The sequence below is a fragment of the Urtica dioica genome, chromosome 7 (assembly GCF_054948205.1).
Source record: "Urtica dioica subsp. dioica isolate 48M chromosome 7, U.dioica_male_clone48M_v1_H2, whole genome shotgun sequence".
Classification (NCBI taxonomy): Eukaryota; Viridiplantae; Streptophyta; class Magnoliopsida; order Rosales; family Urticaceae; genus Urtica; species Urtica dioica.
Window position 1 is genome coordinate 43,638,589 of NC_142762.1, and position 14,571 is coordinate 43,653,159.

At 32.3% G+C, this 14,571-nt stretch overlaps 1 protein-coding gene across 1 annotated transcript; it reads right to left on the reverse strand.

Annotated features, from left to right (window-relative positions):
• Positions 1-8,070: 8,070 nt before the first annotated feature.
• On the reverse strand, positions 8,071-10,101 carry LOC149391908 (uncharacterized). Its single transcript, XM_089620655.1, has 3 exons — positions 9,860-10,101; positions 9,200-9,329; positions 8,071-9,004 (listed from the first exon to the last, which is right to left on the reverse strand). The coding sequence occupies exons 1-3, from the start codon at positions 9,993-9,995 to the stop codon at positions 8,443-8,445; spliced, it is 828 nt and encodes a 275-aa protein (XP_089476781.1). The 5' UTR covers positions 9,996-10,101; the 3' UTR covers positions 8,071-8,442.
• Between the last annotated feature and the right edge of the window lie 4,470 nt (positions 10,102-14,571).

A 14,571-nucleotide genomic window follows, 5' to 3' on the forward strand; every position in this document is an offset into this window, starting at 1 on the left:
CGAGCGACTTCCAAAGGATCTGGCTGAAGATTGGAGGGTGGGCCGGTATTATTTGGCCCGGAGCCAGTGGAGCCCAGGCTGGTATGAGGGCCCATATCCTTCCCTTTTGAAAAAGGGGCTGTAGATCTGCAGACCTCTTTAACTGGGCCCAAACTCTCATTTCGGCCCAACCCATGAGGAGGGTTCACTGCTTTAAAATTATCCAAACCTAGCTGTACATCAACTTGAGAGTTGTGCATAAAATTCAAAGGAGTGGTCACAGTGGGCAGAGAACCGTCAGAGGTCTTCCTTAAAACAAGGTTCTGCTTTTCTTCTTTCCTCTTCTTCAGGGGCCTTTCAGCTAGATCTAAACACAGATGAGGTAAGGTTGTTTCCCCATGATCCGGGAAAGACGTGCAGGTTGTCACATTTCCGTTCTTCGCCCAAGAAACCCTCTCGGGATCTGCTCCCTCAACCTGACGCGCTTCCCGGTGCGTGGGCGCCACGCTACCAGAAGAAGGGTTCCCGCTTAACCCCGCCTGAGGTACGGCCATCTCCGCCGAGTAAGAACCCTCTTTCCTCGCCGTGAAACAGTTCTTGGCTTTTGACTTTGCATCCAACCAAGGCCCATATACAGGTACCTCTCCGCCGCCTACCTCTGTGACCATCGTATCAGCGCTCCGGTGGCAATCAGCGACTTCATGTCCCAGGCATCCACATCTAAAGCAGAGAAGGCCGATGTTCTCGTACTTCGCCTGGATCCAAGTCGGGGGAAGGCCCTCTCTGTCGAGGAAGAAGCCTGGAAAAAGAGGCGAGGTAATTGCAATTTTGGCTTGGAATCGGATGTGGTTGTCGTAACGACTCCTTGAGTTCAAGTTGCATTTCAGGAACTCGCCGAAGTGACTTGAGATCCTCCTGACGCCCTTATCGTTGGCCATCGCCGGAGGAAGATTATCCAGTCGGATCCAGAACGGGCTTGAGGAGAAATCTATCTCGTCGAGGCTCAGATGGTCCGGCCATTCCTCCACTAAGAGTTGGGCTCCTTTTACCGTCCAGGGTCTCCGATTAAGGAATGCTCTCCTATCCTCTGCGAGTGCAAACCAGAGCGTGAACAAACCTGGTTTGGGTTCCTTAAGCGTCCACTTCCCCACCCCACGCCAAGCGTTCGTCAGGACGGCTGACAGTGTGGTTTTGCTCAGAGGTTTCGTAGACAGGACTTTCGCCGCTAGGATGTGTTCACCGGATGAATGGGCCCGAGAATCAGAGGGGCCATCGTGTCCAGTAAGTTCTGAGGCGGAGATGGATATAGCCGGAATCGGCGGGTCCGCCATAGAGAAGCTCCAGACGACACGGAAGGGACGGGGGACCCCTCCAAGGACTAATCTGCGATTATCCCACAAAAATACAGTCGAAAAGCTGGTTACCGATGAAGGACTAAACGTCGGTGTTTAAGAGCTCTGGTGTACGGAGAGAAAAAGCCCATATCTGTTTAAGGATTAAGCGTGACATGCATGTCACATGCCTATTTTGACTAATTGCCTCTTATCTTATTAAGCTTTTATGCATCTTTTTTTTTTTTCCCTCCTGATAACATCCCACATTTACTTATAATTTAATATAAAAATAGGACATTTAGATATAAGCTTCAATTTGGTAATTACACACCACTTCCAAAGTAAAAATTTGTGGTTTAATCCTCATTATCCAAAAAAATAAATAAAATAAGCTTCAAATAAGACATATATTTACCGTTCAAAAAATAGGACATAAATAACAATATACGTATATAACGTTAGGAGAGGTTTACAAAGGGATGAGAGTAAACGGGGAATCAGCTTCTTTCAACAACGTTATAAAGCCCATAATGGAATGGATGAAACAAAAGAAGCCCAGCCCAATTTATGGAATGTCTATAGCTGAAAGCGACGTTTATCCTTCTACGAGACAAACGTTGGTGTACATGAAATGTGAAAGATAATTAAATTGATGCGTATCATCATCACACTCACACCATGTTATTATGAAAATTGATAGCGCTGACACTCTATCATTTTCCATGGATTATGATTTTGACTAAATTTGAACTATTGGACGGTATATAACTTGCTGATCCTTGACGGAACAGAAGTTTCTGATCGTTAGGATCGAAAGTTCTAGCCATCTGAAACTAGAATTTTTGTTCTAACGCCAAAAATTTATGATCGCGGAAATTAAAAATAAAATAGAACTTAGGACACTATAAAATGCTTAAAAAAATAGAATTAAAAGTAATATCATTTTCCCGCGAGCGCGAAAAACTTGCAATTTGGGTCGTTGTAGATTAATTTAACGGTGATTTTGATGCTCATATTCATTTTTGGCACAAACTTGTATCAAAGATTTCAGGTACCGTATATACTGCCGTGTCACAACCTAAAATTAAAATTTATGCATATGGTAGATATTTAACACACGTATACTTAGGACAAAAAATGGTAGCCAATATCCGTGGATTTACCGCATGATAAACGACAAAATGAAGGGTAGTTTGAGGAAGGGATATTTCAAGACTAAGAAATTCAAAATAAGCTTTATTCATATACAAAATTCGAAATTAATATTATCTCATATAGTACTGAACATTTCCATAAAAAATAGTTACAATATTTTTTTTCAGAATGATACAAAATAAGCTACTTTCACTAAACTAATATCTTCATTCATAAGTCTTAAAAAGTGTTATATTTGGAGTAATTTAGATATTAATTAATTTTTAAGTTAAATTAAGTCTAAAAAATAAAGTTAAACTCTTTTTTCAAACAAATTTAGTTTTACTTCCATTTTATTTTTAATTTAAAAAATCCCAAATTTTTCTGCGATTTTCATAAAATAAAATAAAATAAAAAAATAAAAAATAACTGCTACGGATTTTTGGACCACGGAACCCATTTTTTTCCGATATTCCATAGTTTTGTACAAATCGGTGCAAATTAATTGGGGTTAGCGGGAACTCATGCACATACTCACTGGTTACTCTAGTACCTCACAAACATTAACCTTGACGTAAACTTAGGAGTGAAAGAAAGAACCCAACGGTACGAAATATAAAAATAAGATAAGCAATAGATGCGAAATATTGGGAATCTCAGGGATTTACATCATACACATTACACTAATCGATTGGTAAATTAAGTTTACCGTGTCAGCCAGAATTTGAGATATTTGTCAGCTTATTTTCATTTTAAATATAAAATTGTGGGCTTATTACGTGTAGCTCTTTTTTTCCATTTTAACATTAATATTTTTCTAGTCTTAATAGTCCATACAAAAGTTAGAGATTTAGCACCCTTGACTTTTTTTTTGTCAAATTTTTTATACCTGTTTTTTTTTATTATATCTTAAGGGTGTGATGTGTAACCTAGTTATTATGATAAAATGATCAAATTCATGTGCCAAAACCTCACTTAATTAGTTTTTCATACAAAATCTTAGGTGTGCGATTCAGAAATTCTGTTGTTAGGACCTGAATATGGTTTACTCGATTATTTTTCAAATGAACTAATCATTTGATCATATATAAGAAAATGTATGCACATTTGAGATTTCATCGAACATTAATGTTTTTTTTTCTGAGAAAAAAAATATTTTCAAAGTTTAAGAACAGTTGATACGAAAAACGTGGACCAATTTGATAAAACGCGTATAATTCAAGATTCACAATGGTTTGTTGAAAATGGTCGTGTAATTGAAATGTAAAATATTTGATTAATCTTTAGAAACTAAAACCAGTGTACGTTTTCGAATTTCATGTATATAAATTAAATCATCGTATGCTATCTAACCGAAAAATTGGGGTTAAAAATATATAATGTAGTTACGTATATTTTTATAAGCTGATGATTGAGCATTATGTTTGCATAAATGTAATTTAGTTTTTTCGCTTTACTAATAAAATATCACGATCGAGGGACTATGGCATGTAGCCATTCAAAGTTTAATTTATATATATATATATATATATATATATATATATATATATATATATATATATTTAACGTCGAAAATTAAAGAGCATCATTCACTTGCGCATACAAAACTAGTGCCAAATAAGAACGACTGGAATTCGTGAATTGTTTTATCGGCGTACTGTTGAATATTTTTCAATATATTGATATAATATCACATGAAACAATATTAGAAAACGAGATATATATATGTATATGTATTATGTATATATATATATATATATATATATATATATGTATGTATATATATTATGAAAATGTCGTAGTCGTCTAGAAACCGTAAGAAATATTAAAATAAAGCTAGCTGTTAGAAACACCAGCAACAAATTGCTTAAATTATTTAAATTGGTTTAACTATAAAATATCACGAGGGACTATGGCCTGTAGCCATTCAAAGTTCAATATATGTATATATATATATATATATATATATATATATATATATATATATATTTAACGTCAAAAATTAAAGAGCATCGATCATTCACTTGCGCATACAAAACTAGTGCCAAATAAGAACGAATATCGGCGTACTTTTGAATATTTTTCAATATATTGATATAATATCACAGGAAACAATATTCGAAAATGAGATATATATGTATATGTGTATATATATATATATATATATATATATATATATATATATATATATATATATATTTTTTATGAAAATGTCGTAGTCGTCTAGAAACCGTAAGAAATTAATATAAAGCTAGCTGTTAGCAACACCAGCAACAAATTGCTTAAATTGTTTAAATTGTATGCTACAAAACAGTGAAAGAGATTATCACAATCGCCATAAATATTTTATTAGTATACATGTAGCTTCCTAGCAAACCTTTAACCCCTTGCAACCGATCGAAAACCAAATATAAAATTAGCTATTATTCGGAAAAAACATGATATGCGTCATGACGTACGCGTAGGCATATAAATAAGATTGTATATTACATTTGAAATTTTTATCTCTCTCGCAGCATACATCTATGAACTAGAAGAATATCACTTCTTAATCTAACCAATATTTTATTTTCCAGATAAAAACATGTACCAATGCTATTTGTTTTTCAATTACTAACACCCAGGCCCAGCAACAAGAATAGTTAAATGGCATGCATTATTATATGATTTAATCATGAATATATATTACATATTATAAACAAAATTAATTATGAAAACTCTACAATGTGTTTTACGCTGTATTTCGTCACTCATGTCGTAACGACCTGATCTTGGTGTTTGACTTGTCAATATATTATATATCATATGCATGCATATAAATGTTATAAACCATTTACGTTAGTGGTGCAGTAGCCAATTTGGAAATAGTCTCTATTAATTTGTCAACTTCAAGTAGTCAAAACCAATAAAAGCTCATCTGTGCAAGTACCCTAAAAAAATCAATAACAATTATAGAATAAAATAACACATAAATTTATAGTAATAACTCTTAGTGCGATAATTATAAACTCAATTCGAAAAGCTATTTACAATTTCTCTCTTGCATCTACAAGCGAAATATTATATATAGGGAAAGAACAAGGGCTAATTTATAAATACTCTCGACTAAACACCCTTACTTTTTACTTAATAAAATTTATCAGGTAGAAAATTCTCGGGAGGAAGATTTACTATCCTTTTCCAACTTATCCGCTCATGTTAATCCATTATATAATTGTCATAAGATCTCTACTCTTACTAATGAATTAGGCTCCACACAACTCAAGTAGAAGTAAAATTTTGAAGCGATCCGAATAAAAATGTATATGATTTGTTTATTATTATATAGGATTTTTGGCTCAAATAGTCCCTAACTTTTTATGATAGTGGCACTTAAACTTTTTTGAAGCATTTTGATCCCTAACCTATTGATTTTGTAGCATTTTGGTCCTTTTTCAAAAAGAGTATATTTTAGTTTATGAAACTATATACTTTATACACTTAAAACATGTTTATATACTAAATTAAATTGTTAATTTTACAAAATAAATTTATTACATCATGTTTTGATCCTAAAAGCACTAAAAAAATTATACAATATTAGATTTTTATAGCATTATATATATGTTATTTTTTAAACTTTTTAAAATTATAAACATGTTATTTAGTTTGTAAATATGTTTTAAGTTGATTTGGTGTTGAATTTTATAAAAGGGTTATTACTTTTTCTTAAAAAAGGATTAAAATGCTACAAAATCAATAGGTTAAGGATCAAAATGCTTCAAAAAAAAAGTTTGGGACCAAAACGCCACTATCATAAAAAGTTGGGGACTATTTGCGCCAAAATTTCTATTATATATTATATATTGTTGCATCCAAAGTAGCTGATTTGGAATTATCCATATTTTATATAATATATGTATATATCTATGTATATGTTCGCGCGCACCTACATAGCACACGTTAAGAATTTGGGGCGTATACCCGCCTTTTTTAAATAGAAACTTTTATTTTAAATTTTTTCAATTTTTACATTTTTTTAGCTTAAAATTATATGGTGTTTTTTTTCATATATACTCATTTGAATAACTATTTTACAGATTCGCCCCCATTAATTGCAATTCATGGCTTCATTCATCGTGGTGTGTAAGAAAATATATATTAATTTCATATTATTGTCTATTTGGTCTCTTCATCATAATCTTACAAACTCTTTTTGAAGGGACATAGTCTTATAAACTTATGTTACCATATAGTATGTAAACCTTGTAATACTTTCGATTATATTTACTTGCATAATACTCATATTTATTCGCGCAAGGAATACAATATACGTAATATTCAAAAGAAATGATAAAATTCCGATCGAGTAATAAGAAAATGTGGTACTAATACAGACCAAAGTTCCTTTTTGACTTGGTTGTGTTGTTAGATCAAATTGAGAAGGAATATATTCACTCACATGTAGTGCCACCAAGAAGAAGATGAAGAACGCGTAATTAATACAACGCATATGTAAAGTTCTTGCGAAAACATTTGAGGCAATAAATGGCTCCAGCTTTTTACTTAATTACAGCCACTTCATAGTCTCTCTATTTACAAATTGGCTATTGGTTTTATTCCCTCGACTGATTTCTATATTAAGGAACTCGACGAGATAAATGTCTTTGAAGATTTTACCTGACAGTGACATGCATAATAAGTATGGGATTTTTTTTCTTTCAAAATTCTCATTAAATTTAGTGTCACTTTTATTTTTAAGGTGTATAAAATACAGTACTATATCATTAGGGACAACTTTGACAAAGTTGTTGTAAGCTATATATATACATACACATATATATATTATTTTACTAATATATTTATCGGTGGGACAAATTGGGAAGCTTGGCCTTGGAGTACTTCCTGGAAATAAAGCCGCAGCAATATATTAAACAATCATAGTATTAGTATATATATATATAAATATAGAATACTTTTGTTTTAGTATTATATAGATATAGCATTTTATGATATTCATCGTATTTAAGTTGTGATTTTTAACTAAAATTGGAACGACAGATTAATATTAGACATATGTTTATGCAACTTACATTTCAGTAGTTTATAGAAACGAGCTGCTTTCTCTTTTTTTTATTCTTTTCTGAACACAAAACCGATTAACGAGAAACAAATTAACATTTTTTTTTATTAAATCTTAACGACTGTTACTTTTGAGGCGAAATCTCCGAGGCAGTAGATAAGATCCTTTGCGCTTTCTATAAGAAGGAAATTTACTGAGCAGAGATATTCATTTTCTTTTACCACTTAGTTACACAACCAAATATACGACCTTAATAATTACTAGAGCTCGTATATATAAGAGGTAAATAAATAAATAAATAAAAGGAGACAAAGAAAGTTAGGGAATCTTTTACGGTTACAGTTTGAGAGCGACATATTCTTTGTTTGATAGTTCGTGATATACATTTATTTTGCTAAAATTACAAGCTATGTATAATATATACACAATGATATTGAATTGGTCAAGAGCTTCATGCAACTTTCATGACCATTTCTTTTCGGTTGAAGATTTTGAACAAAGAAACAAGCAAAAACATGGTGATCAGATAACATCAGTACATATTCATGTCTATCATATGCCACGATAGTACTCAAAATCGTATCTTTTAAGACCCTACAAAATTACTGCACCGCCACACAAATCCCCATAATCACCTCACCCAGTCAAAGAAGCGAAAATTTGCACATGCATGGGGGTTTTACCTGGAATTTTCTACTTACAATTTTGATTGAGCCTGATTAATTAATTTACATAAATAAAACTACAATAACATGTGAACAATAAATCCCTAAATCCAGATCAGTTTCAAACTACAGAACCGGAAATAAAACAAAGGATTATGCGTAATAAAATAGTCGAAAATAAACTAATTAATCTCTAGCTAAACGTCTTCCATTTTGCTGCCAAGCTTGCTATATATATATATATATATATACACAATACTTAATCTGATCAACAAAAGTAAGTACTATTCATGCAGTTATAACTCGGAGCAACAACACCATGGGGATCACTGCTAAAATTATTATAGTCATAATTATTACTAGGCAAAGACTCAAAAGAAAAATCCGTAGACATTGTCGTGGTCCCGCCAAATTCGTCTTTGCCGGTCTGAATCCGATCAACGTGACTGCTTTCTCTGGAGACCAAACCCTCGAAATTCTGATCATCCAAAAACTCCATGAACGCTCTAGGGCTATATAACGAGCTTTGATTATTATCACATGATTGGAGAGTAGTACTCGACGTCGCCAACAACGAAGAATCATCCTCGAGTTTGAGTAGCTTTGGGACACAAGAATTATTACTAGGAGGTTGAAATAATGCTGGTGAGGGATAATAGTAATTAGTACTGTTATTATTATTATTAATATAAATATTATTGAGCGTTTGCGTAGAGGTGTTTGTGAGGGTAATTTTGCCTGCCAAGAGCTTTTTCTTCAACTTGGTGTTCCAATAGTTCTTCACATCGTTGTCCGTTCTTCCCGGTAGATGAGAAGCTATGATAGACCACCTAATTAATAATATTATATCATTCAAATTAATATAAAATATTAATGAATAAATCGTGAGACAAAAGACAAAAAAAATTAGATAGCAACGTTGTGTTGTAGTGTTAGCAACGTTATGTTGTATATAATTGTCCTTGCTAGGGAACTATATAATATGAAAACTTGTAAAATATTTTATTCTTGATATTTTAACTTGCCTGCTTCCCATTTGGTTGTAGAGATTACATATTTTGTGGTCTTCATCTTCGGTAAAACCGCCGTGTTTTATGTCTGGCCGGAGATAGTTCAGCCACCGTAATCGGCAGCTTTTCCCACACCGCATCAGCCCTATAATAATTTTTGCATACATATATAATTTTTCAGATTAATATATTCAGCTTGGTGGAGTTTTCAGCTCTATTGCTTATGAAATAAGCTTGATCTATATGAGTATATTTAGAACTTAGAAAATTTGGGCAAAGAAATTAAGGAAGTTTTTGTAGGTTTCCTGTGTTTGGACTAAGGAAAATATATTCGACAATAAATAATTGAGAGAGTTTCTAAAAGAATGTATGATAAAAAAATTGAGTTTTTACTTTATTAAATTTAAGTTAAAAAAAATGAAGATCCAAAACAAATTCGCATATAGAGGTTTTGATACTAAGGATTCAATTGTTTTCCACTCAAAAATTTCGTTCACTTTCAAAATACAACAGATATATTATATATAAATATATGCAATTATGCATGCATATATATATAGACTTGAAAGAAACAAAAACATCACCAGATATTGTTTTTACTAAAAGCATTTTCAAATCATGAGTTACAATGAATATGAGAGAGAGAGAGAGAGAGAGAGAGAGAGAGAGAGAGACCAGCTTTAGTGGGCAAAGCAATCCAGTTACCGGCAGAGCCATGAGTTTGAAGGTAGGCCTTGAGAGTAGCATCTTCTTCAGGAGACCAAGGCCCTCTCTTCACCTTCGTTTTGTCACAACACGGTGCTCTTCCCATCTCTCTCTCTCTCTCTCTCTCTCTCTCTCTCTCTCTCTCTCTTTTACGGATTCTACTTTGGTGCTGGGAATGAAAATGAATGGAATGCTATCTATTTGAGAGAGTGTGAGAGAGTGTGAGAGAGAGAACTTGACACAAATGAGACAAAGAAAAAGACTAATATCTATGTTACCCAATAGAAGCTCTCTTTCTAGGCACGCCCTTATTGCTCTCTTTTGGGTTTTATAAAATTGGCCGGTGGGAGAGGCATTTAAAAGAACCTTGACTTTTTGTATGACCCTAAAACAGTAGAGCTACTTCTTCTTCTTCTTCTTTCTCTTTTTCTTTTTTAAATCCATTTTTTTAAACACTATCTAATAATAGTAATAAAAAGCTAAGGCAAAAATAAAATGCTTAGCTAGTTGATTTAGTAATAAGCCTTTACTTAAATTAACCCAAAAACTAGACTTTCAAAACTAGACTCACGAGTTATAAAATATTCAAAACTAAACTTTGGATCCAAATTCCAACAAAAATACACCTCAATTATTTCCACTTTACTTCCTTTTCACATTTCCTTCACTCTTCATCTAATATAAAAAGTTCAAAGTCATGAAAAAATTGTATAAAAATAATATGCAACGACAAAACACCTTCCTATATTTACTTTTTATATCATATCCGCTGCTTGTTGATATAATATAGGCCGCACTATATATATATATTTATCAATATCAAACCATAAATTTTCCGTATAATCAATTTTTGATAAATTTTAAATAAATAATCACGAAATTTTATTCACAAAATTAAAACGACAATAATAATTGTAAATAATCATTAATAGCTATAAATAAATCATCAGACTCTGATGATATAAATAAAATGCTAAAAACATTAGAATAAAATCACATCATCATAATGACTATTTATTTAAAATTTTAAAAATATCGATTATTTAACGATCCCTGGATTTTGGTAGCTTAATTATTCATAAATTTGTATAATATATATATTGCCCAGACAATATGGAACACGAAAAGCGTTTACTTTTTTTTAACCATCAATCATTTGCCTTGATTTTATATATATCTTGATAAGTTTGCAATAATTTCATTCTCCATTAAAGATCGGCGTTATTTTCTTGTCTTATTCGGTTAATTAATCTTGGAGAATAATTAATTCAAGAAATTTATCAATCAATTAATATAAAGAGAATAATTAAATATACGAGAATTCCTTCCAGTACATGGGTAATGCAATTACTTTAGTGTTGGAAGTGATTTAATAATTATTGTGTTTTCTCATATTATAACATGAATAAGTAGTAAAGCTCATTTGGCCGGATATAAGTAGCGCAATTCCTTTCTGGTTGAACAACGATGCAAAAACTATCCAAACAGGCATCTTAATTAAGTCTTAACCTATCAACTCGTGTACTATTTGTTGCCAATATATGCGTCTTCTAATACATCCCATGATCCCTTCAGAAGGGGAAAATAAACATCTCATGATACTTTTATTATTAAAATCTTACTCTATCTAATATATCTTAAAATAATGATAAAACAGTATTCTTAAGAGATATATAACCCCTACTTTATTTTGGCAAATACTATACTAGAAGAAGTAAAAAAAAAATATTGGTAATTACCCAACTAAAAAATATTAAGTAAATATATATACTCAATGTGTCGTAAATCTTAAGTAAATAGTCATAAAAATGATGTGACATTATTGGTTTGCTCTTTCATTGAAATAAAAGAGTGTATATTTACATAAATTTACGCGTGTAAATACATGGACGTGGCTATTTACCTAAGATTTACGAAACGTTGACTATATAGCAATGTGAAACTGTATACATGGCTATATAACTAATGAACGCTAAAAATAACAGAATTAAAAACTAGCATATTTGATGATACTTATTTTTTGTCAACAATAATTTACTGAAAATCTCGAATTCAATGAAGACATGCAGTGAAAATTGGATCTTTGGTCTCCTTCACATATATGCAATACAATGGAGAAAGAACTATTAAGTATACATTACAAAGACGCATCGTCCCAGTACCACCAGGCGAAGGCCTATTTACATCGCTCAAAAAACAGCGGAAAACACTTTTTTTGTCGCTTTCATATGGAGAAATGGCATACAAAAAATGCAACATATATGGCTTTCATATGCTGTAAGGTACGTTGACATCGCCACAAAAGTAGCGACAGTTTTTTAATTTTTAATTAAATCGACTATTTATACAAAAGTAACACTTACATGTTGCTCTATCAAAAAACGACTTTTATTCCCTTTTGTATAGTAGCGGCAACCACTCCGAATGCAGTCTAATGTAAGCCCTGGAGTGGAAAGACAGAGTTGTTTAAAGTAAAAAGCGTTCATACTCCAAAGATTCATTACCTTGCTCGTAAGAAAGAGAAAAGTTTATGCATATGAAGTGTGTACAAACTTTGTCCATGTGAGACTTGCAGAAAGAGATGATGTCGTAGAGACCGGCCGGGACATGATCACAGAGACCGAGATATGAAAAAAAGGAGGCACATGGTAGGGTGAGCTCGAGTATTAATTCATTCGAGTGTTGATCAAGATTTTAAGTCATAACATCATTTTTACTCTATAGACTAAATCGCTCCTTAATTAACACTTCAAGCGCTCTCAATCTAATAAACAATCAGTTTCCTCTACCACTACAACGAAACAATAATTTTACAACTAGTCGCAACAAAATAGCCAACAAAATGATATACATCAGCGAACAGATGTTTCAAATTTTCAATTTAAAATCGATATTTGGTACAGTTCATTAATTGGGTTTAAGATGCGGCATTCTATATCGCGGCTGAAATGATCATTTCTTGTAGTGCACAGTTGAGCATTCCCAATCTTACGATGATTGACAATTAAACTCCTTCAAAATAATATTTTCTATCCACAACATTTTCCATACACTCGATTACGGGACATCATTCTCGATATGACGATGACAATTAAACTCCTTCGTCATGAGATTTTCTATCCTACATCGTTTTCCGTAAATTAGAGACCAGAGGTGGAGCCACGTAGGACCAGTGGGTGCACGGGTCTCCACTGGCTCGGAACAAAAAATAGTGGGTATAAACGCATAATTATTAAAATAAAAATAATTATACATTAATAATTGCTATGAATTTACTAATTAGGACGTAATGGTTATGAAGTTCAGTTGGTTGGCGCGCAACTTATTAACAAAAGGGAGGCGGTTTCGACTCCCTTCCGTGGCTACTTTAGCTTCTATATTCAAGTCAGCGACTTTATTAGAGTTTATTTTTTCTTGCATCCATCTCATTTTTTAACTCTTTTACCATAAAAAATCCTAAATATCTCTCTCTCTCTCTCTCTCTCTCTCTCTCTCTCTGTGTTTAAGCTTGTTTATTATCAATTTACATTGTTTTGAGTCCAAATTTTTATTTTATATATTGCGTTTAAAAAAAAAATCACGCCTTTAATCATCTTAGTGTAAATTTTTTTTCTTCTATATAATACATTTTTTTTTTCTTACATCTATATACAGAGGCAGTTTTTTTACGTAGCTGTTGAGTTTGTAATAGTTGATGTTAAACAAAAACAAAATCTCATTTTTTTAACTCTTTTACTATTAAAAAAAAGTCCTAAATCTCATTATTTTTTTTTTCTAAGCTTGTTTTTAATCGTTGTTTGAGATTTCGAATTCATCAATGCACTGTATGTTTTTTTTTTTTTTTTTTTTTGACAGTCCAAATTTTTTTTCTATAAATTGCATTTTTAAAAAAATAAATCCTTTAATTATGTTAGTGTATTTTTTTTTTTTTTTTGGAGGTCTTCATTATATATTTTGTATATTTAATTTTGTTCAAATTTTTTATTGTGTTTCCCTCAATTCAATTTCTGGCTCGATCAGTGCTAGAGACTACCTCACCATATATGAATCTTGCCATTTCCCGTGTATCATACACACCGCACTGATTATTTGAGTATCGAAGTGGCAATTCGGGAGACAAACATGAATCCTCCGTAATTTATTTATTATCGTCCGATATTATGTGGAAGAGCTCTCGACTCTAGCGATGATAAATTCAATGGAAAATACTATGATTATTCCCTTTGTTTCAATGAAATGATGCATATGTTTTTTGAATTTTTATAAATATCATGTAGTCATCCATTTGACTTTGTAATACACCAAGTATATCCTTTAATCTAAAATTTTGTTTACTTTTTGCTTTTAAAAATCTGAAATGCCAATGCTACCCCTTAAGTAAAGTAAAAATAAAAAAATCTTCTAACAAGCTATAGCTCCTCCGGCGGCTCTGATTTGACCAATCATCGCGGACCCCTCTTTGAGCACCGATAGGATTTGTTGTCATTTTCCCTGCATACAAAGTTACAAACTGAATTGATTTATTAACACTATTGATCAAAATAAGATATTTTGCTTATTAGGACTACTATTCGGGGAGAGGAGACGAGAAAGACCAAGCCTAGGTGGATCCCTCCGACGCAAGGAACAATCTCGGTGACTGTGGATGCTGCGCTAGATCGGGACCAGGGAGGGTTCGGTGT

What these genes read in the sequence shown, in the direction of transcription:
- LOC149391908 (XM_089620655.1), bottom strand. Translation starts at nt 9,995, where the DNA reads ATGGGAAGAGCACCGTGTTGTGACAAAACGAAGGTGAAGAGAGGGCCT. An exon ending in TGCTTTGCCCACTAAAGCTG is followed by an intron (nt 9,330 to 9,859) that starts GTCTCTCTCTCT and finishes AAATTATTATAG; the next exon opens with GGCTGATGCGGTGTGGGAAA. An exon ending in TACAACCAAATGGGAAGCAG is followed by an intron (nt 9,005 to 9,199) that starts GCAAGTTAAAAT and finishes ATTATTAATTAG; the next exon opens with GTGGTCTATCATAGCTTCTC.